The sequence below is a fragment of the Podarcis tiliguerta genome (assembly GCF_965153285.1).
Source record: "Podarcis tiliguerta genome assembly, chromosome: 8".
In the NCBI taxonomy this organism is placed as follows: domain Eukaryota; kingdom Metazoa; phylum Chordata; class Lepidosauria; order Squamata; family Lacertidae; genus Podarcis; species Podarcis tiliguerta.
Window position 1 is genome coordinate 10,697,440 of NC_139541.1, and position 25,793 is coordinate 10,723,232.

General features: G+C 48.2%; 1 protein-coding gene across 5 annotated transcripts in view; it reads left to right on the forward strand.

Annotated features, from left to right (window-relative positions):
* The window catches only part of HSPG2 (heparan sulfate proteoglycan 2), a 223,502-nt gene that overhangs the window by 139,263 nt on the left and 58,446 nt on the right, over positions 1-25,793 (forward strand). For 4 of the 5 annotated variants that reach the window (XM_083453544.1, XM_083453540.1, XM_083453541.1 and 1 more), the window contains 19 exons: positions 750-980; positions 1,061-1,174; positions 2,726-2,853; positions 4,583-4,669; positions 5,884-5,942; positions 7,128-7,301; positions 8,736-8,846; positions 9,210-9,310; positions 11,158-11,338; positions 12,400-12,459; positions 12,840-12,962; positions 13,894-14,046; positions 15,429-15,571; positions 17,184-17,264; positions 19,282-19,417; positions 21,296-21,447; positions 22,527-22,674; positions 24,083-24,225; positions 25,077-25,212. In XM_083453544.1, coding sequence (XP_083309670.1) covers positions 750-980; positions 1,061-1,174; positions 2,726-2,853; positions 4,583-4,669; positions 5,884-5,942; positions 7,128-7,301; positions 8,736-8,846; positions 9,210-9,310; positions 11,158-11,338; positions 12,400-12,459; positions 12,840-12,962; positions 13,894-14,046; positions 15,429-15,571; positions 17,184-17,264; positions 19,282-19,417; positions 21,296-21,447; positions 22,527-22,674; positions 24,083-24,225; positions 25,077-25,212 — 2,461 coding nt within the window. The remainder of the gene's footprint in view (positions 1-749; positions 981-1,060; positions 1,175-2,725; positions 2,854-4,582; positions 4,670-5,883; positions 5,943-7,127; positions 7,302-8,735; positions 8,847-9,209; positions 9,311-11,157; positions 11,339-12,399; positions 12,460-12,839; positions 12,963-13,893; positions 14,047-15,428; positions 15,572-17,183; positions 17,265-19,281; positions 19,418-21,295; positions 21,448-22,526; positions 22,675-24,082; positions 24,226-25,076; positions 25,213-25,793) is intronic. The other variant, XM_083453543.1, reaches the window with a different exon arrangement.

Genomic DNA, 25,793 nt, shown 5'->3' on the forward strand with positions numbered 1-25,793 from the left:
GTAAGGCAGGCTTCACTTGGTAGTTACATAAAGAAACGGTGAGTTTGTCTCATATGGAGACTGAATTCCTGTGCTGCTGGCTGAGAGCCAGCAAACAGCAAAATTTACATTAATATAACAAAATGGCTGCAGGAGAGCAGTATGCCAGCGAAAGCAGGACAATAGAAAGACAAAACGACTGAGAAAATGACTGCGTGACTCAGCTCTTTTATGGAGTCAGACAGAGCCACGTCCATCTCCACCCCCATCGTTCTGCCCGGACATGGAGGTCCAGCGCCAAGGGCCTTCTGGCGGTTCCTTCACTATGTGAAGCAAAGCTACAGGGAACCAGGCAGAGGGCGTTCTCAGTAGTGAAGCCCACCCTGTGGAACACCCTCTCATCAGATGTCAAGCTAATAAACAACTATCTGACTTTCAGAAGACATTTTCAGAAGACATCTGAAGGCAGCCCTGTTTAGGGAAACTTTTAATATTTGATGAATTATTGTATTTTAATATTTTGCAGGAAGCCGCCCAGAGTGGCTGGGGAAACCCAGCCAGATGGGCAGGGAATAAATAATATATCATCATCATCATCAACTCCTAGGTCACATGCAGGGGGAGGAAGCTCCAGACCAGTGGAACAGCAAGTTACCTTGACTGGATACCCCCCTGCTTGTGCCCACTCTAGAAAAATAAGGAATGTTGCATTTGACTGCGCCAATGGATTCCATCTCACAGTATCAACCTTCCCCCCTTTTTCTCCCCAGCAATACTGGAAGCGCCCAGATGGCCAGCCAGCCACCCGGGAGCACCTCATGATGGTCCTGGCTGACCTGGACGAGATTCTCATCCGCGCCACTCACTCCACCGAGATGCTGTCGGCTGGCATCACCGGTGTCAGCATGGAGATCGCGGTGCCCACCTACACCAGCCTGCCCCGGGCTCTGGAGGTGGAGGAATGCCGCTGCCCACCAGGCTACCAGGGTCTTTCCTGCCAGGTGAGTCTCTTTGCTGGGCCAGGCTGGGCATGTGGGCTCATGGGGCACTGTTTGTTGATGCCACCCTGTCCCTCCTGCAGGATTGTGCAGCTGGCTACACCCGGACAGGCGGTGGACTCTACCTGGGGCACTGTGCACTGTGCGAATGCAACGGGCATTCAGATTCCTGCCACCCTGAGACTGGCGCCTGTTCGGTGAGCAACCTCCATAGGCACATAAACTTGTGTGTAAAAGTGTATTGGGAAATGATCCATAATGAATTGGAGGAAAACGTTTAAAAGTGCTTTTCGGAAAACAACAGAATCCTTTCTGTTGGGGATAATTCAGACTGAAATTCCCAGGTGTCAAAAAAAGTTATTTATGTATGCCACTTCTGCGGCCAAATGGGATGTGGGAAGCAAAGTTCTTAACCCAAGGTACTATTTCTGGGTTAGCGGAGTCTGTAACCTGAAGTGTCTGTAACATGAAGCATCTGTAACCCGAGGTACCACTGTACTAATACCAATCATTCAAGTACCAAATCATTCATATAATTTAGGTGGCTAGAATTGATGGCTTGATGATTTACTTTATTTCTGCATTCCAAAATCTTATGGATTTCAATTACATTCCGGTCAAAATAATAATCCCTTAAACAACTACTGCAATATTAATAACTTCTCCTTTTTAACTTTTATTAAACAAACGTTACATACAAAAAAACCACAAACTAATCTTACATTGGATATTTCTAGACTTAAGATAGTTATTGCAGTATCCATAATAAAATTGTCAAACATCTAGAATAAGTGTGTATTATATAAAAGAAATAAAAAGAGAGAGAAAAGAAAAAAAGAAAAATGCACAATGATAAAACCAAAAAATTAACAAAACTAAAGCTACCTATCAAACAAAAAACAGTATTTAGTTGATTCAAACCAGTATCAGGGTGTTCTGCTCACAAAGTCCCTCATACTGGGTTGAATCCCATTTTTAATTTGTTGGTTTGTTGACTTCCGTCTACTCTTTGCGGTTTCAATTCAGCCATTTCTATCTTTGATCTGTATTTAATTATTTGTCTGCATCTTGGGATACAGTGGTGCCTCGCAAGACGAAATTAATTCGTTCCGCGAGTTTTTTCGTTTTGTGAGTTTTTTCGTCTTGCGAAACACCACTGCATTTAAACACTAACAACGGTGGGGAGGGGCGGGGAGAAGCAGGACAGCTGCCGCAGCCGGTACCTCAGACTCACCCGCGCGTTATGGCCACCGTGCGACGCGGCTGCTGGAGGGCGGCGGGGCTCAGGAGCGCGACTCTGGCTGCAACGCTGGCTGCTGGCGGCAACGGCTCTCTGAGGGGAGCGCGCGAGGGGTGTGGGCAGCGGCGCGAGGCACTAACAGTCAGCCGGAAGGTGGGAGGGAGCCGGAGGAGCCGTCAGCCGGAAGGTGAGAGGGAGCCGGAGGAGCGGGGAAGCGAGCGTGCGTGCGTGCAGTGACCGTCGCCATGACACGAGAGGCAGGGCCGTTTCGTCTAGCGAAGCAAGCCCTTAGGAAAATCCGTCTTGCGAAGCACCTCAGAAAATGAAAAACCCTTTCGTCTAGCGAGTTTTTCGTCTTCCGAGGCATTCGTCTTGCGGGGTACCACTGTACCTCTGTCTGCGAAATCAGTCTAAACACAGCCAAGTGTTATTGTTGGAACCATGTTTCTTCAAGTAATTTTAATAACGTCTATTCGTGCTGACACATTAAATGATTTGCCCTTCCCAGAGCTGCCTTCATCATGCTGCTGGGGAGTTCTGTGAGAAGTGTGCCCCCGGATTCTACGGAGATGCTACTGCTGGAACCCCAGAGGACTGCCAGCCCTGTGCCTGTCCGCTGACGGATCCGGAAAACCAGTACGATTTTGGCTCATTGAGAGAGAGAGAGAGAGAGAGAGAGAGAGAGAGAGAGAGAGAGAGACTGAGTAGATGGGGGTTAGACTGGGTTTCAGGATGGGCTAGCAGCGGATGTGGATTTGTGGGCAGGGGGAGCGAATCTGCTTTAGCTAGCCACTCCGGGTGGATAAAGCTGTCAAGGGTTACAAAAGAGTATTGGGAAGGGGTCCATAATGAATTGAAAAAAATGTTTAAAAGGACTTTCCCCAAAAAACCCAGAGTCCTTTCTGTTGGAGATAATTCAGACTGACATTCCCTGGTGTCAAAAAAGGTTATTTATGTATGCCGCTACTGCGGCCCGGGTTTTGTCAGCCCCAAAATGGAAAACGAGCGAGGTCCCAGCCAAAGAAGAATGGCAACTGACGGAATATGCGCAGCTTGTGGACCTGACATATAGAATAAGAGAGCAAGAAGAATATACGTTTAGAGGAGATTGGGAAACGTTTATTGAATATATGGGAAATCATTGTGTATAGCTGAAAACACTGGCAGCATTAAGAGAAATTCAACAGTGTAAATAAGCTGTGATGGATGCAATAATGGCATTCAGAATGGTGCAGTTTCTGTAAAATATGCAGGGATTTATGATATGTAAAATGAACCGTGGAAAGAGAAAAAAAGGAAGTCACGGATATTTCAAGGATGTAAAAATGAGTACTTTGAATTGTAAAACAGAAAATTGAAATATATATATATATACACACCCCAAAAAAGCTATGAAGGGTTAGTAGCCACAATGACTATGCTCTGTTTTTTGGGCTTCCCATTGAGGCAGCTGGTTGGCCCCCGTGAGAACAGGATGCTGGACAAAGATGTGTCTGATTCAACAGGGCTTTTCTTATTTTCTCTTCCCATGGGGGCACCTAGATAGATGGACTCTCCCTATCCAGGGGCAGTCTACCTTCAATTTCCAGTCCCTGGAAATCTCAAATGGGGAGAGCATTACTGCTTGGGGGTGTTATAAGAAAACCTTCTCCCTTTCCCTTATGGGCTATTCCAGAGCCCTTAAGTGGGTTCCCTCTCGGTAGGAGAAAACAACAGAGGCCAACCAGAGAATATTGAGAAGCAAAGAGGCTAGTAAGCCTGACCTTTATTCAGCTGTTGCAACAGGGTCCTCACTCACCACACACAGGAGGGAGGAGGGACCCAGAACATTGGGGCTTATATAGACTTTTGAAATTTCCCGGAGACCACCCCTCAAAAAAATACATATATCACAGAAGGAGGCAGTCTTCAGCAGAAATCCTGTTTGCCAGGATACCTGACAGCGGTCACTGATTGCTTTATCTGGGCAGCCGGGCCATTCTTTTGTGATTTTTAATATTTTAGTTCCTGAATCCAGGTCACAGGCTCCACCTATTCATACACAAATACACCCTTAAGACAGTATTTGCAAGCAAAAAGGCAATGGGGAGGCTTTCCCCATTTGCCTCTCTTACTGCAGAGGAATATTTGAGGTCATTGGGAGAGTCAAAATGGCTTCAGGATTGCCCTCTCGTACTCTTTGAGACACATGGTTCATATATTTAGATATGTGTGCATTTATGAATATTCTATATTTTGGACCTTAAAACTCTTCTAACAGGGGCTTCCTTGCTGAGGGGCATCTGGTTGGCCGAGTTAGATGGACTCTTCTGATATCCTTTAAACCTCCTGACTCTTCTTCCTTACTTTATTTTATTTTTTCCAGGTTCTCAAGGACGTGTGAGAGCCTGGGGGGCGGAGGCTACCGCTGCACAGCCTGTGAGCCGGGCTACACCGGCCAATACTGCGAGCAGTGAGTATCCAACTGCCTGGCGGACGGGCAGGGATGTAGCTCAGTAGCCCTTTGGGTTGTGGATCTGCCCTAATGTTAGGATTTTTATCTATCCGAGCTGCTACAGCGAGTTTTACTATTACTTGTATACATCATGTGAGTGTTTGAGAGAGCGTGAGAAAGGAAATCTGTATTATTTCTTCCTTCTGAGTACTATTGGAAGTTGGTTTCGCTTCAGTGTGTGTCGAGGTTCTGTACTGGTGTTCAGAGAGCGCAGACGTACTGATGGAGTCTCTGTATATAAGACTGTAAATAAAGTAGTTTTTGTGGGAATGTTCAGGGATGCAGGAGAGGATATATTGTCTGATAATAGCCTTTCCAACTTGTGTTAACAAGTTCACAATTTAGCAGAGTAACATTCCCCTTTTTAAACTTGCAGCGGATGCGTTTGCTCAGGCTCGCTAAAGCCTCTATAATAACTGTTCTGGTATTTTCCCCTTATTCCCTCATAAAAGATAAGACACAGCACAGTCTTCTACAAAAGTATTAAAAGATTTTACTCACATATCATTCTGTTCACAATAGGATCCCAGAAGGCAGACTTAGCTTAGAAAAGTAACATACACCTGGAAACTATCTCATAAGGAGACAGTCCCTTTGTCCTCTCTTGGCTGGAAGCCAAGAGGGCATCTTTGGCTAAGCAGATGTTGCTTCTTCGATGCATGTAGTCAAAGAGAGGGAGATGGCTGCCCTACCCTGTGCTTTTGTCGTTACCTGCACAGGTGAGGCCACACCCACCTCTAGTCACATGCAGAGGAAGTCTGTCCCAGCCCAGTCTGTCCCAGCCCAGAAGGAAACAGGAAGTTTACCTGCTGATTGGACAAACATTCCTCCCCATGTGTAAACAAGTTCACTCTAGGAAGGTTGTACTTGACTGCTCTTGTGTTTCACATCACACAGTTTTAGAACTACGATTGAGTCTTTCTTCTGCTATGATATACCAGAAGATTGGTGTGCTCTTTTCAGGAGAGAAAGGTCGCTAGTCTGGAGTGAAGGAAGATTTACAGCCAGAGAGGGCCACCGGGGAACGCTCCGGAGACTTTGCAGTCTTCCCAGGGCGTTTTCCCAACATCTAACTCTCAATTACTCTTCTGTCACCGCTGTTAGGGCCACTGACTGGTCTCTTTCCCAGAGGTGTGACTCTCACCTGTCTCTCTCTCTTGCTCCCTTCTCAGGTGTGCTCCAGGTTACACAGGAAACCCCAATATCCGTGGGCAGAAGTGTGTGTCCCTGGGTGAGTATGAGGTCCGCCAGCTGGCCTCTGCCTTAATACACACACACATTGCACACGCCACATTGCCAGCGGCGAAGGGTTGCTGTGTATAGATAGAAGAGCCCGCCAGGTCAGGCCAGCAGCACATCTGGCCCAGAATCCTGCTCTCATATTGGCCAACCAGAAGCCTGCCAGAAACCATTTCCATTATTTTATAAAAAGTTTGTTTTCTTGATTTCTTATTTTTCCGGTAAGTTTCGCCATTTCTGCATGTGCCATAAGTTTTTTTTATCCATTCTTGCTTTTCTGGGATTTCTGCTTCTTTCCATTTTGGGGCGAGTAACATTCTTGCCGCTGTACAGTAGTAGCATACATGAATAAGTTTCTATAAAGTTTAGGTATTTCTCTCCCTATAATTCCCAATAGAAAAGCTTCTGGTTTTTTTAAACAAGGGTTATTTTAAACACCCTTTTCATTTCATTATATATCTTTTCCCAGTAAGCTTTAACCTTACTACAAGACCACCACATATGATTGAAAGAACCTTCTTTCTCTTTACGTTTCTGTCCCTATAATTCCCAAAATAATTAGAATTACAGTTTTTCTTTTGGAAAAAAATATGTTCTTTCTCCACTTCCTCCTGGGCATGCATCTTTGCATACCATTCTATCCCTAAACCTTTCTTCCTAGAGCGGTTGCCCCATCAGGAGTTCAGTCTACACTCGAGTTGGTCCCTGGCAGAGGCACATGCCTGAGTGGCATGTTCTCTCCCTCCTGGTCATTTGTTCGGGAGTTTCATAAGCTTTCTTCTGCCCGAACATCACAGCGACCGATGCCAACAGACACTGGCACACTTAGGGATCTGCAGAGTTTGCCCATCATGCGTGACAGACCTCAGCATTTTGGCTAATCTACTTTATTTTCATATAAACACACAGGGAGTACTGCAACATGGCTCCCTCTCTCTCTCTAGCATCAGACAGCAAAGAGAAAAAGAACAAAGGACAAAGGACAGAAGTCCCACTTCACGGAACACAGTAACACAAACATCCTGTCTCTGTCACTTCCCACTCTGTGGAGTCAAAACATACACCGTCATGTGAAAGACACAAATCCCATGACTGCAATCATAGAGCAGGAATTCTAACAGCCCCATCCCTTCCATCATTTCGGCTGCCCTAATCTGAGCCTTTCTCAACTCCGCAGGTACTCCAGACCAGCCAGGCCTCGTCGTGCAAGTCCACCCTCCGCGGACCGCCGTCTCGCAAGGCAGCGAGGTGACCCTGCGTTGTCACGTCAGCGGGGCTCCACCACACTATTTCTACTGGTCCCGTGAGGACGGGCGCCCCGTGCCCAGCACCACCCAGCGCAGGCAGCAAGGTGGGTTACTGTCAGGGACTGGGCAGAGGAGGAATGGCTGAAACAGCATCCCCAGTTTGACTCTTCCAGAGAGGAGGAAGAGGGCGACAGTTTAGATTCACAACAGGAGTATGAGGGAGGTTGCCACTCAGAGGCAGATGAGAGGGAAAGTTGGGAAATAATGTGAGAGGAGGAGGTGGAAGAGGAAGTGCCCGGGGGGGCGACAGCTAATGGAAACAGTGTCTTTAGAAAGCATTCCAGACTTCCCCTCCCAGAACCCGGCGAACCTTGAAAGTAGGGGAGCAAAGAGCTCAAAGGCTGAGGTCACATAGCAGCACCCATAGAAGTGACGAATGAGGAAGTGGGAGAGATGGGGGGTGGAGATTCACTCAGGACAACGCCATTATCCAAGAGGCTAGGTTCTATAGCCTCTCTCTGTAGATACGGAATAAAAAGTGGACAGCAAGAAACATTCCCTTGTCTTTGTACGTTCCCGGGCAACCAGCCGGGAGTCGCTGGCAGCAGCCTGACAGTTACCATCAGGGTTTCAGGGGGAGGGTGGAAACTTTCTCCTGGCTTGGTAAATGAATAAATTCTGAGCCGCTCGGTCTTGCTTAAAAGGAAGACGGCTACCTCCATTCATACGCTGCCTCAGTGGAGAATTGTATGTGTGTCCCCTCCTTACCCACCATAACACTTACGCACAGACTCCCTCCCAAAGACAGCCTTCTGTAAATTATGTACAATTTTTCTGGGAAAGGGTGTTTAAGGAGATAACAGAAATCACTGGGTTAAAGCTAACTGAAAGTCCAGAGGTAGCATTTTTATCCATTTACAATGGGGTGGAAGGTTTGCAGGCTATGAAGGGCTTGCTCACAAATTAATTTATTGACAGCTGCACGCATTATGATAGCTAGGAAGTGGAAGGGGCAAGCAGAATATAAAATGGAAGAATGGTATAAAGAGGTGTGGGATATAGCTTTGAATGATAAATTGACATGTGACATTAAGGTAAGACAGGGAATATGCAGGAGAAATGACTTTGAAGAGATATGGAAGGTGCTTGTAGAATTTGTACTGTTAAAATGGAAAGGGGTCTAGCCATCGCAGGAGGTGTTGAAATTTTGGGAGGTTGGATAGTTACAATGGAACGGTCTCAGTGGTGGGGTGCACATTTTTATTCTTATTTATGTATAATTATAATAATAATTTGTTTATACCCTGCCCATCTGGTTGGGTTTTCCTAGCCACTCTGAGCGGCTCACAACAGAATATTAAAAACATGATAAGTCGTCAAACATTAAAAACTTCCCTAAACAGGGCGCCTTCAGATATGATTACGACTACTACTAATAATAATAATAGAAAAAAAGGAGGGCCTGCAGGGGGGTTGGACTAGATGACCCTTGGGAAACCTTCCAAGCTCGTCTCCATCTCCCTTCATTTCCTCCCCAGGGCTGGAGCTCCACTTCCCCAACATCCAGCCCTCCGAAGCCGGCGTCTACATCTGCACATGCCGGAACCCGCAGTTCAGCAATGCCAGCCGTGCTGAGGTGGTCGTCACAGGTGAGACACACCTTCTTGCTAGGAGTGAACTTCCTTTGCCGGGAAGAGCTTGTAAAGGTGCAGAGCTTGAGATTGGGGCAGGAAGGAGTGGGTGCCAATTGATGGGAGCCGCAGGAGTTGAGAGGGCATCACTCCTCCCCTCCCACCCCACTAAACGGACCATGTCTGAGGCTCCTTTTGCTGCCAAAGGCTGGGGAAAATAGGCAAGTTGCCAGCGATGGCACCTGGCGCATTTCCTTGGGGAGAGGATTCCGGAAACGGGGCTGGGGAGAGGAAGCGGGACGGCATCCAAGGAAGGCCACGGATCTTGGCAAGGAGAAGGCCACGAGGGAGTCTTTCGCACATCTCTCTCTGCTTCTGCAGAAGGCCCCAGCAAGCCCATCACAGTGACCGTGGAGGAGCAGAAGGTGCAGAGCGTGAAGCCAGGGGGAGACGTCACCTTTGTCTGCACGGCCAAGAGCAAGGTGAGCTCCTTCGGCCGTTGTGTGCTCATTTGCTTCCTTGCGTTCCTGTACATCCCACCTTTTGCTTCAAAGAGCTCCAGGTGGCATACACGGTTCTCACCCTTCTTCATTTAACCACTCAATCCTCATTCCGCACTTGTAAGAATTGTCAGGGGCTCGTCCTACACTCGAGTAGGATCCTGGTAGAGACACATGCACGACTCGCATGTTCTCTCCCTCCCGGTCGTTCGTTCGGGAGCTTAAAAATGTAAAATTCTGCACACAGATGAAGTCAGTGTATGTAGTATGGAATCAATCAGGGCTTAATGCTACATTTAGTGATACTGTTGGAGCTAAATGTTTTTCTGGACATGTGTGTACTTGGATAACATACTTAACAAGATGCCTTTTTTCCCATTCTTTTTAAAGAAAAAAAATGGCTGCCTGCTTCAGTGCTCAGGCATAGAGAGTAACGAAAGCAAAGACACAACAGAAACATCCTGTGAAAACAGGAAATACGCAGGCTGTGACACAAACATCCTGCTCCCTTTTAAGGTGGAACGGAAATATCCTAACAAAAAATCTTTCTTCTGCCCGAACATCACAGCAACCGATGCCCACAGACATCGGCACACTTAGGGATCTGCGGAGTCTTTGCAGCTTCCGTAACAGACCTCAGCAACTCAGCATTTTTGCTAATCTACTTTATTTACATATAAACACACACGGAGCACTGCAACATGGCTCCCTCTCTCTCTAGCATCAGATGGCAAAGAGAAACAGGACAAAGGACAGAAGTCCCACTTCACGGAACACAGTAACACAAACATCCTGTCTCTGTCACTTCCCACTCTGTGGAGTCAAAACATATACCGTCATGTGATAGACGGCAATCCTATGACTGCAATCATAGAGCAGGAATTCTAACAAGAAATCAGCTTTTTAATGTGATAGCACTTTGCAATTCCCTGCCTATTGACATCAGGCAGATGCCTTTGCTGTGCCCTTTTTGGCACCTGCTAAAAGCATTTTTGTTCAGGCAAACCTCTCCAGACACGTCAAACCTTATGTGTGTTTTATTTCTTATTAGCTACCATTGATTTGGCACTGTGGTCTAAACCACCGAGCCTCTTGGGCTTGCCGATTGGAAGGTTGGCAGTTCGAATCCACGCGACGGGGTGAGCCCCCATTGCTCTGCCCCAGCTCCTGCCAGCCTAGCAGTTTGAAAGCACACTGGTGCAATTAGATAAACAGGTAGCTCTGCAGTGGGAAGTTAAACAGTGTTTTCATTTGCTCTGGTTTGCGTCACGGTGTTCCTTTGTGCCAGAAGTGGTTTAGTCTTGCTGACCACATGACCCAGAAAGCTGTCTGTGGACAAATGCTGGCTCCCTCAGCCTGAAAGTGAGATGAGCTCCACAACCCCATAATTGCCTTTGACTGGGCTTAATCGTCCAGGGGTCCTTTACCTTTTTTAAAAAATACATTGAATCTTCTTACATACCTGTTTATGTTTCCAGTGGAGAGTTCTAATATTTTCTTCCATATTTTTTAAAAACCACTTGTAGAGGTTTTCTTATAATCGAGCGACATACAAATTTCATACAACACATTGAAAGAAATGTCCGTATACATGTTGCATGTTGAAAAACAAATTCTTGTATGAAAGTGCACATTAAAAACAAATGTGCTTTGTTACTATTTTTATCATCATCATTCTATTATTCTTATTATCATCGTTAAATTTGTTACATCTCTGGTGTCAAAAGCTGGGGGCGGGGAGGAGGCTGGTAGAGAGGTAACGCTACCTGTTGAAAAGCTGCCTGTCTTTGGAGTCCCAACTCTCTCCTCCCCTGGCTGCCCACCCCCAGTCTCCTGCCTACACCCTGGTATGGACACGCCAGAACAATGGGAAGCTGCCCAGCCGGGCCATGGACTTCAACGGGATCCTCACCATACGCAACGTCCAACCAGAGGACGCCGGGATCTATGTCTGCACAGGGTCCAACATGTTCGACATGGACGAAGGGGTCGCCACCCTCTACGTGCAAGGTAGGGACAGAGAAAGGGGGCTGCATGCTCAGGGTGCTTCAAGGCTGCAGGCACAGCCGGATCGTAGCTTAACACCGACACCCAACGCTCGCCCACCTGGCCACAGGCTGCTCTCGTAGCCCTGGGCACCCGGCAACTGAGCACGCTCGTCTCTGCCAAAATGTCACAAAAGATGGCTCCCACCTGTTGCTTCTTGGGGGTAATGGGAGTTGGGGGTTCAGGCGGTGGGATCAGAGAGGTCCATTCACCTCCTTTCTCCTGCTCGGAAGCCAGGAGAGCCTCTGCCAGTCAGTGCAGACGATACTGGGATGGAGGGGCTCCGTAGAAGACCGCTCCCTGCAGTCCCGGGTCTGAAGGGACTGAAGGGACGGCTCAATTCTAGAGCAGCTGCTTGGCATGCAGAAGGTCCCACGTTCAATCCTGGGCTGCTTCTCCGGGTTGGGGGAAAGGATCCCCATCTGAAAACTTGGAGAGCTGCTACCAACCAGTGTAGACAGTACTGAGCTAGGTGGACCTTAACTTAGATCCTGTTTCTGACTTTCTCAGTACCATGGAGACCAGAGGCTTTCTTTATTTTTAGTGTGAGGCAGTAGCTCTGTGGCAGAGCTGCTGCTTTGCATGCAGAGGGTCCCTTGTTCAGCCCCCAACATACCATATTGGCCTGAATACAAGCCGCACCCGCAAATAAGCCGCACCTTTAAAATTCAAGAAGGGGGAGGAGAAAAGAAAGACAATATCCGAATATAAGCATCTCCCTTAAAATTTCGCAGGCATTCACACCAATAAATGGCAAACGTAGAAGGAAATCCTACAGCGTGACCGTAAATCCAGTTTTTGTAAGGTCATGAATTTAAGCCGCACTTTAACTTTTCACGGTCGGAATTTGGAGGGAAAAAGGTGGGGCTTATATTCAGGACAATATGGTACATCTCCAGGGACAATCCATTTCTGATCCACTAAGCAAGGATCTCTAGCTTTGGATAACGGTCCCTTGGGTGCCCATTGGCCAGGCCCTCATCCTCCCTGGGCCTGGTTTTCACGTCCCTCTCCCTCGCCCGCAGCTCCGTCTAAGACCCAGATGTTCTACGGACCTGTAGAAGTGGTAGAAGGCCACAGGCCCTGTAAGTCGGTTTTGGCCCCACTTGCATGCCCCATCGTCCATCGCTGCAAGGTTTCGGTTTCATACCCTCGCGCTGGAGTCTTATCCACCTCTTTCTCCTCCTCTTCTGCATGGGTTTCGATGGCATGGGCGATGGGTTGTTGACACTCCTGTTTCCTACACCCACCCACCACCCTGCACTGCAGTCATCAGTATCATGCATACTTCATGTCTAGGGTGGCATCCATTTGCTTGTGCATGCTCGGTTCCTTTCCTGATTCTGCGGGGTCTAGAGGGCACAGCACACGAGCCTTTCTCCATCCCTGTTCTGAAATGGCCACCGGCATGGACTCCCACCCCAGCTTCCCAGACCCGCCTTAAACTTTCCTCTACCCAATTTAGCTGGACCCGCGGTCCACCCCATGGCCACCATTGAGCCCTCGCAGCTGAGCGTCCAGCCAGGACAAGCGGCCGAGTTCCGCTGCATCGCTACCGGGAGCCCAGAGCCCATGGTGGAATGGATTGGTAAGCTTCCGGCTAGGTGACGCCGTGGTCCCTGTCTCCGAAAAGTCACCTTCCCTCGGGCATCCCCAGGAATTTTCCAGGGGACCTGGACTTGTAAAAGGGTAAAAGAGTATTGGGAAGTGATCCATAACAAATTGGGGGAAAAATAATAACTCCTCTCTCTCCTCTGAGAGCCAGTGTGGTGTAGTAGTTAAGAGCAATGGACTCGTAATCTGGTGAACCGGGTTTGATTCCCAGCTCCTCCACCTGCAGCTGCTGGGTGACCTTGGGCTAGTCACACTTCTCTGAAGTCTCTCAGCCTCACTCATCTCTCAGAGTGTTTGTTGTGGGGGAGGAAGGGAAAAGGAGATGGTTAGCTGCTTGTAAAGGTAAAGGGACCCCTGAGTAGGTCCAGTCATGACCGACTCTGGGGTTGCACGCTCATCTCGCTTTACTGGCCGAGGGAGCCGGCATTTGTCCGCAGACAGCTTCCAGGTCATGTGGCCAGCATGACTAAGCCTCTTCTGGCGAACCAGAGCAGCGCACGGAAACACCGTTTACCTTCCCACTGGAGCGGTACCTATTTATCTACTTGCACTTTGATGTGCTTTCGAACTGCTAGGTTGGCAGCAGCAGCAGGGACCGAATAACGGGAGCTCACCCCCTTGCGGGGATTCGAACCGCCGACCTTGTGATCGGCTCTGTGGTTTAACTCACAGTGCCACCCACGTCCCTTTTTAGCTGTTTGTAGGCATGGCCAAACTCAGCCCGCCAGAAGTTTTTGGACTGCAATTCTCATCATCCCTGACAACTGGTCCTGTTAGCTAGGGATGATGGGAGTTGTAGTCCCAAAACATCTGGAGGGCCAAGTTTGGCCATGCCTGCCTTAAGGGGAGTGAAAGACGGGATATCAAGTCCAAACACTTCTTCTTCTTCTTCTTCTCTCTATCAGGTGGACAAGGGGGCGTCATCTCCTCCAAGGCCATCATCCAGGGCGGGATCCTGCGCTTCCCGGCAGTGGAGCCTTCCGACGAAGCCCAGTATTTGTGCCGTGTGCGGAATAGCGCCGGACAACATATGGCCCGTGCCTTCTTACAAGTACACAGTACGTTGTGCCCGGGCGAGAAGTGGGTGGCACGCCATCCATTTGACCCGTCTCTGGGGGTGCCGAATGTGCCCCTGCAGGTGGAGATAGTCCTCCTGCGCCCAGGTCAGGCCAAAGGGAACCCACCTTGTTCAGCCACTGATAACGTTATCTTCCTCCATGTGTCTAATCTTCTTTTAAAGTCACCCAAGTTGGTGGGGAGTCTGGAGCCAGCACTGCTAATAATATTACCTAGTTGTGGGCAGAGAAAAGAAGCCCTTTTTCTCTTGCCGCTCTGGCTTCATTGACAGAAAGGGCAGCCATCAGGGTGGCTAAAAATAAATGATTAAAAAAAAAGTTTTTTAAAAAATAAATAAAAAAAGTCAGATTTTTAAAATTTAAATCATTAAATTTTTAAAATAAAATGCTTTTGGAGGAAAAACCTATCTAAAGATAGTTTTCCAATTAAGTTACATTATAGTCCAAAGGCTATTCATCAGGAAGTGAGGATTTGTTTTAAGTTTTTCATGTGTGCTAAAACTCAGTCTAAGTTTTTTTTTAATTGTTTAACCACATCAGTTAACAACCATGGATGCATCTGCTATAATGTTATTATTTTAGTTAAATAAATTGTTTAAATTGTTATTAAGGAAATGATTATTTTTCTCCTTCGGATAAAGTACAGCAGAAAAGTTGTCCAAATATAAACAGTTAACTTATTAAACCTCACAATAATTTCATCGTTATCAGTCTATGTATTTCTAATAGCAGTCCTTTCCCCCTCTAAAAAAATGTTTAGGGGTACTCTCATTTTGACTCAAGAAAATCACCATTTTATAGTTCAAATCAGGAAAAATAAATACAGTAAATGGACAAAAATTCACAAAATGTATGTGTACCCCTGCGTATCCCCAGAAAAAAACCACTGTCTGATAGTATAACCAAATCAGTAATTTTTGATATAACTGTAAAAACTACTCTGAAAATTTATTATTCCAAAAATGAAACCTTCATTTGATTTTCAATATTAAGATGATACCAACAAAAATGAGTCTTTCTATTAAAAAAAAAAATGATTTAAATTGGGCATAGGCAGACTCGGCCCTCCAGATGTTTTGGGACTACAACTCCCATTATCCCTGACCACTGGTCCTGTTAGCTAGGGATGATGGGAGTTGTAGTCCCAAAACATCTGGAGGGCCCGAGTTTGCCTATGCCTGATTTAAATCAAGTCTTACTGACTAGTGATTTAAATCGATTTGATTTAAATCAAATCCACCTGGCAGCCATCTCTGTCAAGTATCTTGGGGGGTTGCTCCCTTCCCTAGGCCAGGTCAAGAGGGGCTGGGGGGGGCAATTGGAGGGGAAGAGGTGGGCTTACCTGCCGCTCTGCTCTTCCTCAGGTGCCAGCATCCCGCAAGTGCAGGTGAGCCCGGAACGGACAGAGGTCCACGAAGGGAGCACCGTGAGGCTCTACTGCCGAGCAGGAGGCTCCCCTGCTGCCACCATCACCTGGGAAAAAGAAGGAGGCCGCTTGCCCCCACAGGTGAGTCTCAGAAGAATAGGGGGCGATGGGCTTCAGAGAGGCCTCCCCACCACTGAAAACATCAGTGTTGAACTCAAGGAGGAGAGGGAAAAGGGGCCCAGGATGGGAGAGGCAGATGATGTTAGCTGGAATCTGTCCCCACTGCTCCAAAATAAAAGCCCTAACGATGCTTCATCTTAGGGTTGTCTGCCCTTACTCAGCCGTGAAGCAAAGCCACTCGGCACGTGCCTAAGGCTATTCTTGTTCCTCGCTACTCCTTCGCATAGAAGCCAGCTCTACACGTTTGCAAGGGATTGTGCTCGCCTAGTTTCATGTTTCGGTGAGCGTGTACGCAGGACCGCAGACAGGGCACACTTTTGAGAAGTTACAGTAGGGGTGTTCTCACGTTGCATTGAACAAGTGTACCATCTAAGTACCTGTTATAAGAAAAAACTTCTCCTTTTCCCTTATGAGGTATCCAGGAGCCCATATAGAGTCCTTAAGTGGGTTCCCTATCCGTAGGAGAAAATAACAGAGGCCAACCAGAGAATATTGAGAAGCCTGATCTTTATTCAGCTGTTGCAAGAGGGTCCCCACTCACCACACGCAGGAGGGAGGAGAACGGTGCGCAAGCCCCTATAAAGAGTTTTGAAATTGCCCACCTTGTAGCTCAAGACCACGGCCTAAAACATCATACATACATCACAGAAAGAGGCAGTCTACAACAGAAATCCTGTTTGCCAGGAGAGCTGACAGTGGTCACTGATTGCTTTACTTGGGTAGCCTGGCCATTCTTTTGTGATGGTTAATAGTTTAGTTCCTAAGTCCAATTTGGAGGCTTGCCCTATTAGTACACAAATACACCCTTAAGACAGGATTTGTAAGCAAAAGACAATGGAAAGGCTTTTCCCATTTTCCTCCTTTACTGCAGAGGAATATTTGAAGTCACTGGGAGAGTTAAAATGGCTTCAGGATTGCTCTCCTGTACTATTTCAGACACATGGTTTATATACTTATGTATGTGTTTGCCTTGTACATTCATAACATTCAGTTTATATTTGAGACCATAGAATTCTTATACAGTGGCGTAGCGTGGGTTGTCAGCACCCGGGGCAAGGCAAGTAATTTGCCCCCCCCCCCGCTGCACTGTCCCTCCCCCAGATAGTCCCTCGCTCTCTCTCCGCACCGCACCGCACGCCTGGCACCCTCCCCTCCACAGTGGGCGGCAACCCGGCGGCTCGGATCGGATTCGCACAGCCAGCACTGCAGTGAGAGAGAGAGAGTGAGCCAGGTAGGGGCAGAGAGCTGCGAGTGCGAGCGCCCCCCCCAGATGTTGCGCCCGGTGCGGCCGGCACCCCCTGCACCCCCCACGCTACGCCACTGTCTTATAACTGTGTTCACAAATACTCGAGCTGTACAACCTGCCTAGCATCCCATTCTTCGCTCACTTTGTCACTGTTCAACTTTTGTCTCCTGGAATTTGTGGGAGCTTGTTCCTGGGAGGGACTTAGGCCAGGGCCGCGAGATCCTTCCTTCCTTCCTCCCTTCACTCTCTTCCTCTTCCTTCTGTCTCCTCTGGGCTCCCCTCTCCTGCTCCCTTCCTCTCTTTCTTCCTTCCCCGTTCCCCGGATAGGCTCTCTCCGTCTTTGGCTTCTTCCACTTCCAAGGTGACAGCCTGGAGGTTCTCCAGCGGCGGATCCAGGAGCTCCAACAGGTAGCCCTCTGCACAAGCCTCTCCTTGGCCTCTTTCGCTTCCCCCTCCATTTCCTAGCTGATTTCTGTCTCTTTGTTGCTTCCAACTAAGCATACTCAGAGTAGAGCCATTGGAACCAATAGACCTAAGTTGGCTATGTCCTTTAACTTCAGTGAGTCTATTCTGAGTAGGGCTAGCGCTGGACGCAATCCCCGCCTCTCCATTTTACACTTCCTGTCCTTCTGGTTCTCTGGCAAGGATGGGCAGATTTGTCAGTTTCAGTTTGTCATTTTTCCAGTTTTTAAGTTCAGTTCCCTACATCAGTTTGTAATTTATTTTTTAAAGTCCACATTAAAATTCATCAGTATTTGAGTGCAGATTTCTCCCAATACAGTTGTACCTTAGAAGTCAAACAGTATCCGTTCCGGAAGTCCGTTCAACTTCCAAAAATTTTGAAAACCAAAGCTCGGCTTCTGATTGGCTGCAGGAAGCTCCTTCAGCCAAACAGAAGCCGTGGAAGCCCCATCAGACATCCAGGATCCAAAACGTTCAAGAACTAAGCTGTTCGAAAACCAAGGTACGACTGTACACACTTTTTTTGTTTTTTAAAAGCAGTTTGGTCTAAATTGCACATTTTTGCAAAGCAATAATTTCCCTAATGCAGTGCATTTTTGTACGTTGTTTTCAATCATACATGCAGGCGTAGCCTCAATTTAGGCTAGCGTGTGTGTTTTTATATATACTGCTTAGCTGGACAGCTGCTCTGCAAAATTCGGAGGCGTGCGAACTTTGATGGGTGGTTGCATGTTGGGGTTTGTCCAACTTAAGTTCTCCTCAGAGCAGACCCTTTGAAATTGACGAACCTGAGTTAGCCCTATCCATTCACTGGATCTGCTCAGAGTGGCACCAGTATTGGGTACAACCCAACATTTAAGAATATGCCAATTAAGTTCACCTTTTAAATGTGAACGGGATTGAATTCTGCTCCACATTTATTCTCCGGTGGGGAGGAAAGAGGTCCATTCTCATCCTGCCATCTGCCCCAGGCCTCCCTCGCCCATCTACCCCTCCTGAACATGCCTCACAAGCCACAGGGTTTATGTGGGATGCCTGCGTTCTCCACCAGTTGCAGCTTCAAGAGGAAACTGGGGAGGAAAATGTTTCTCTCCCCCCGACCCGTCTAACATTAATCCATTTGTTTGCTTGCTTGCTTATTTGGATAGAGAGGTTTGTATCAGCCTGCTTTCTCTCTCCAAAACGGAGCTGTCCGAAGCAGCTGTTTGCTAAGCTTTGGACTCCAACTCAGCCCCATGCTCCCATCAGCCCCAGTGCCATACAGCTGGTGCTGGATGGGGCCGACTGGGTGTTGGAGTGTAAAGTGTCTGGAAGGCAGTATGCTGGGGCCGATTGAGCAAACACCACAATCGGCCGATAGCATCACTTCAAGGAAAAGCAAACTGAATCCTTCAAATGGATTTGTGGAGACGGCCCTTTGCTCAGTCACTATCAGATGCTCACTGTGGATTAAAGATAAAGGGACCCCTGACCATTAGGTCCAGTCTTGGACGACTCTGGGGTTGCGGCACTCATCTCGCTTTATTGGCCGAGGGAGCTGGCGTACAGCTTCCGGGTCATGTGACCAGCATGACTAAGCCGCTTCTGGCAAACCAGAACAGCGCACGGAAACGCCTTTACCTTCCCACCAGAGTAGTACCTATTTATCTACTTGCACTTTGACGTGCTTTCGAACTGCTAAGTTGGCAGGAGCAGAGACCGAGCAACGGGAGCTCACCCCGTCGCGGGGATTCGAACCGCCGACCTTCTGATCGGCAAGTCCTAGGCTCTGTGGTTTAATCCATAGCGCCACCCACAGCGTCCCTTGCTGTGGTTTACATGGCTTCATTTTAGGCAATCTGGCAGGGGCACTTTTTTGCACACCAGAGGCCTGCCTAGCACCCAGCATGGCCTGTGGGGCATTGGAGCTCAGCTGCACCTCCAGAAACACTCCAGTGACTCTCCTCTTCCTCCTTGCCCACAGTCCCGTGCAGAGAGGACAGACATTGCCACCTTGGTCATCCCCTCTATCACAGTGGCTGACGGCGGGGTGTACCACTGTGTGGGGAGCAGCGCATCAGGAGTCGGTCGGGCAAGAATCGAGGTGATGGTCATCCGAGGTAAGTAGAGGGTTTTCTTCAGACCGGGCCTTGGTGGCCGTCAGCCCCATGCAGAGACTCCACCATCGGGGTCCTGGCAGGGTTTTTTGAAAGGACACATTCACACCGTACATCCAAAGCACTATGACACTACTGTATACAGCCATCATGGCTTCCCCCAAAGAATTCTGGGAGCTGTAGTTTGGTAAGGATGCTTCGAGGTCTTAGAAGGTACCCCTCTCCGAGGTACAGTTCCCAGAGTTCTCTGGGAAGAGGGATCGATTGTTGAAATTATCTCTGAGGAACAGGGGTTCACTTCCAGCACTCTAAAAGGGCTGCTTTCTTGCCAAGGGACTGAGAAACCTTAAATGTTAAATGTTCAGAAAAAGTCAGAAGCCCAAGGCAGTATAAGTTCCTCAACTACGTTTATTCAAGATTGTCAGTGACAATGGCTTACTCATAGGAAAACAAAGCCCGAATTCCAGAACTACACAATGAAAACTCCAACAAGAACTGACCGTTGACAGTTGAAAATGCATACGCTTACATGCCACTAGAACGTCCGTCTAATAAACGAATATATTAAGTTATTAAGAAAAGATTAGACACATTAAGATACTAAGATAAAGACTAAGTTAAGATAAAGGGAAGGAATTTGCTGAATAAATATTTGAATTGGAATACAGGGTGGGGAGGTGTGGGGAAGTCTGGGAAATAAGTAAATGCAAGGAATAGTCATGAAAATGGAATTGTTTTTATTTGTTTTTTCTGTGTTGTTCTCGTTTTTTTTGTATTTTTGTACTTTTGTATTTTCTTTTTTGGTTTTTTCTTTTTATGTAAAAACCCTAATAAAAATATTATATAAAAAAAAATAGAACGTCCGTCTACCAACACTTATACAGTTGGTTAGAACGCACCTTGTAACATAAAAAGTGTTAAACCCAATACATAACAACTTACTTCTGGGTTTTCGGCATTTGGGAACCAAGACGTTTGAGAACCAAGGTACCACTGTAGGGATTAGTGGTAGCCAGGCTATAACTCTCGGTTATCGAATTATCTCTGAGGAACAGAGATAACAGGGATTCACTTCCAACGCTCTGAAAGGGCTGCTTTCCTGCCAAGGGACTGAGAAACGGACCCAGGCAGGGTGTGTAACCTAGAGTGAAAGAACTGTAATTATGCCAAAACAACCGCGTAATAGCCCTAGGGCAAAGATCCGCTAAACCTCCCTTTCCTTAATTATTTCTGAAACTCGTATAAATTGTGACTGAAGCTATCTATCTGCCAGTTAAAACATTCATCTGAAATACAAGCCAACTACTGGCTTAAGAGGTGATGCCACTAAGGGGCTCAAAACAAAACAAAAAGCACTCTTTAATCATACATACCAAAGAGAGATTTTAAACAGCTTAGAGATTCTCCAACACTGCGAAACTTTCATTTTATTTCGTTCTGTTCTTAATCCTCCGCTTCACTGCTGAATGTGCTGGTTGTAATGTGAGGTGCGTTTTGTGGAAAACCCTTGAGAGGTAGGCTGCAGAGTTTCGGAGGGACACGTTTGTTGCGTTAGTGAGATTATATATAAACTCACACGCTTGGGACAAACTCACCAGGAAAAATATTCTGGAGTTTTGAGCAATTTTCCGCCGAGAAGGAAAAATAACCAGTCAGCCATCAGTTCTTGGCCAATATGGCTGGTGGAAACTCCACATCCAGAGGCACTCTATCTCTGAATGCCAGTTGTGGCAGGGAGACATGGTGACAAGGGGGGCTTGTTGTGGGGAGACTGCTGTTTTGTACTCCGGCACTGTTTGTGGTCTTCCCGTCCGGTTTTAAATTAGGATGCCAGACTGCATGGGCTTGCCTGGGCCTGACTCAGCTTGCTTATCCTTGTAGCTGCAGGCCTTTCCCCGATGGTGAAGATTGAATCGTCGTCATCTTCGGTCATAGAAGGGCAGACCTTGGATCTGAACTGCATCGTGGCCGGCCAGCCAGCTGCATCCGTCACATGGTACCGGCGAGGAGGCGCCTTGCCTTCCAACCACCAGGTAGGTACAGGTGGTGAAGACAATCAGTTTTTGGAAGCCTGCAGGTTCTCCGTCCCCAAGGCAGAGTTGTGAACAAGATAGGCAGGGGCAGTGAAGGCAAGGGATGGAGGTAGCCAGGAGCAGTGAAAGCAAGTGACTGCCTACTGCCTAGGCTGTCTCTCTAGATCAGCCTTTCTCAACCTGTGGGTCCCCAGATGTTGAACTACAACTCCCATCACCCCTAGCTAGCAAGGCCAGAGCTCAGGGGTGATGGGAGTTGTAGTCCAACAACATCTGGGGAACCGCAGGTTGAGAACCGCTGCTCTAGATGTTGATGGATGCTGAAATTTCATCATTCCTGGCCAGCATGGCTAGAGGTCATGGGTGGTGATGGGAGTTGTAGTCTAAAAACATCTGGAGGGCCACAACTTCCTTGGACCTGCTTTAAAAGGAGGTGGTGGTTAGGGAAAATCAAGGCCTGTGACGGTCTAGTTCAGGCATGTGCAGAACCTGTGTGGTTCTCTTTCAATTAATGAATTGGAAAAAAATGTTTAAAAGTACTTTTCAAAAAAACAAAAAAAAGAGTCCTTTTTGTTTGAGATAATTCAGACTGAAATTCCCAGGTGCCAAAAAAAGGCTGTTTATGTATGCCACTACTGTGGCCCGTGTTTCGTTAGCCCCAAAATGGAAAACGAGCGAGGTCTCATCCAAAGAAAAATGGCAACTCAAGCTGACAGAATATTCGCAGCTTGCAGACTTAACATATTGAATAAGAGAACAAGAACCCATGTTTAGAGAAGATTGGAAAACGTTTATTGAATATATGGGAAATAATTGTGCACAGATGAAAAGGCTGGCAGCATTAAGATAAATTCAACAGGGTAATTAAGCTTTGATGGATGCAATAATGGAATACTGAATGGCCTAGTTTTTGTAAAATATGTAGGGATTTATGATGTGTAAAATGAACCGTGGAAAGAGAAGAAGGGAAATCATTGATATTTTAAGGGTGTAAAAATGAGTATTTTTAAATTGTAAAACAGAAAATTTAATAGAAATTACATACCAAAAATAATATGAATGGCTTCCTGTATCCTCAGGTCTACGGGTCCGTCCTGCGCATCCTGCAAGTATCCGCGGCGGACTCGGGCGAGTACGTCTGCCGCGTCAGCAATGGAGCAGGCCCTAAGGAAGCCTCCATCATGGTGACCGTACAACAGCAAGGACACACACATGGTTCTGCACATGGTAACGCTTCTAGGACCTTTCAGGCCATAGGAGGGGAGAGGGCTCTTGTGTATGCGCGTGCGCGCGCGCACACACACACACACATATTGTTGATTATAGGCACCTAACGATAGGTGGCAGGGAGGACATAATGCTTCGAGTTGGACTCTTTATGTCTCTTCCAACTCTACAATTCTGTGATTCTATGACCTGCCCCCCAGGGCCAAAAACATTCCCCACATTTGACTCAAAGTATTAGATGACTGTAGAGGAATGTAGGTTTTTTTTGGGGGGGGGAAGCTGCCCCATAGCAGTTAGTCCCTTACCTTTCCCACCCCAACCTGGCCACAGTGATCCATGCGACGGTCACTTCTAGGCTTGACTACTGTAATTCGCTCTACGTGGGGCTGCCCTTAAAGCTGTTCCAGAAACTCCGGTGGGTGCAGAATGCAGCAGCGAGGCTCCTCACGGGGTCTCTGCCATGGGAGCATATTCACCCAGTGCTTTTCCAGCTGCACTGGCTCCCTGTGGAGTACAGAGTCAGATTTAAGGTGCTGCTTTTGACCTTTAAAGCCCTTCACGGCCTAGGACCCTCATACCTAGAGGACCGCCTCTCCCGGTATGCCCCAAGGAGGACCTTAAGGTCCATAAATAGCAACACCCTAGATGTCCCAGGGCGTAAGGAAGTCAGATTAGCCTCAACCAGAGCCAGGGCCTTTTCAACACTGGCTCCGGCCTGGTGGAATGCTCTGCCTCATGAGACCAGGGCCCTGCGGGATCTGATTTCTTTCTGCAGGGCCTCTAAGACAGAGTTGTTCCACCTGGCCTTTGGCTTGGAGCCAATCTAATTCCTTCCCCCTCTTTCTTTTTTCTTTTATCTTTCTCCTCCTGTGATGAGGCTACATTTTAATATTTTGATGTTTCAATATTTTAATGTTGTATTTTAATCTTGTTTTTAAGTTGTATTCATTCAACTTGTTTTTATTATTGCTTGTTAGCCGCCCTGTGCCCGGCCTTGGCTGCGGAGGGCGGGGTATAAATAAAAATTATTATTATTATTATTATTATTATTATTATTATTATTATTATTATAGCAGCCCGCTTTACCCCATTGCCTCCCGACTTGTTACAAATTGTTTTTAATGTTGTTTTAGCGTTATATCTCACCCTGTATCTTAGGGTGAAGAGCGGGCAAGAAATAAATAAATGCAGTGGGGTGGTGGCCCTGCCTTTCCCCGCCCATGCTATGGGTCTCCCTTGGGACTCTTGTCCCATTTTTCCAGCCTCTCCAGAGGGAGTGCAAGGAAGGGAGGGCGCAATGCTCCCCCCTGCAAGAGGGCAGGTCTTCCCAGAAGCTCCTGGCTGTCCCTGGTTGGGAGCAGGACGCTGGACCTCTCGAGTCTGATCTAGGCTCTTCTTGTCTCCATAGACACCCCACCAATCAGGATCGAATCTTCATCGCCGCCCATCACCGAGGGGCAAGACTTGGAGCTGAGCTGCCTCGTCACAGGCCAGTCACGAGCCAGGGTCACGTGGTACAAGCGAGGCGGGTCACTCCCGGCGAATCACAAGGTATGGAGTTGGTCTGTGTGCCTGGCCAACGATGCCCACTGTCAGGGGTTCAGGAGCAGAGGCACAGGAAGTGGAGAGCGAGGGGGAGGAGTCCGAAGGAAATGTCAGCGATGACAGCGGTCCGAGGTCTCTGAGTCTTTCCAGCGAATCGGAAGATTCACAGAAAGAGGCCCCCATGGTCAGGGCAAGGGGGGTGCCTAGGGGGACACCCCAGGAAGAAGGGGCCAGAGGGGACTCAGAGAGCAGCAGCTGGAAATCAGGACCAGCGTCCACACCAGAGTGCAGTAGGGGGGAGGAGTCCCAGGCATCGGGATCAGGCGGCGTGCTGCCAGCAGAAGGACAGGAGACAGGACTGGCCACGCCTACATCGGGGAGCGAGGAAACGGTCGAGAGGAAGGTCGAAGGCTGGGCGCGCGCGCCAAGTTCAAATGTACAGGAGGGCGGCGCAGTTGGCAGCCCGGATAGGGAGCCAGGTCCCAAAGCCCGCCGAAGAGAGAGGGAGGAGTCAGGGGGGTCAACGTCTGCGTCGGAAGAATCCAGGAAGGAAGGGACCCCGGGGGGTAGCAGGACCCAGAGGAGAAAGGAGAGACGGAAGAGGTGGAGTAAGGCTAGAATCTTAAACTGGTGTACAGGGGGCGGAGATTCAGATGGAGCTTCGCCGGTCTAAACCCTAGACGTAGAGCTGGGGCGCTACGGCTTGAGAATGGAAACTGTACTTCAATAAAGACTTTTGTACATTACTACCGGCTAGCGTTGGTCCTCTGTGAGCTGGGACCTGGAGCCAGCTCTGACACCCACTAACCCAGCTCTAGGGTGACTCAGACTCTCCCTTTGCCCCCTCCACCCTGCAGATATCTGGCTACCATTTGAGGATCCTGGCGGCCACGGCAGCAGACTCCGGAGAATACGTGTGCCGGGTGAGCGACGCCAGCAGCGGGGCGGTGCAAGAAGCCTCCATTGTGGTCACCGTCTACGGCACCTCCCAGAGTGAGTCAAACAATGCTCTGGCCATGCGCCGCCTCGCCAGTCGGAGGCAGTGAATACCAACTGCTGGAAACCGCAACTGGGGAGAGAGTTGTTCTTTCCTTAGGTCATGCTTGTGGGCTTCCCTTGGGGCATGTGCTGGGCAGTGGTGTAGCAGGGGTTGCCAGTTCCCAGGGCAAGTATCCTCAGAACTGCCCACTGATAGGCTGGAACAAAGGGGCAATAGCTCGGTGACCTACCTGAGTGGCAGCCGTGGCAGCCCATGAGCGTCGAGCATGGCGGAGAGGGGGGCAGGGGATTGGTTGGGAGTCCATGCAGAAGGAGCCCTAGCAGGTGTCCGTCACCCAAATTTATTCCTCATTCTGCCCATGCGAGCATTGGGAGATTTTCTGTGTGCCCTTGGCCTGCCCCAGTAGCCAGACACTTCTTAGGTTTATAGGCTAAGCCAGGCATCCCCAAACTCGGCCCTCCAGCTGTTTTGGAACTACAATTCCCATCATCCCTGACCACTGGTCTTGTTAACTAGGGATAATGGGAGTTGTAGTCCCAAAACAGCTGAAGGGCCAAGTTTGGGGATGCCTGGG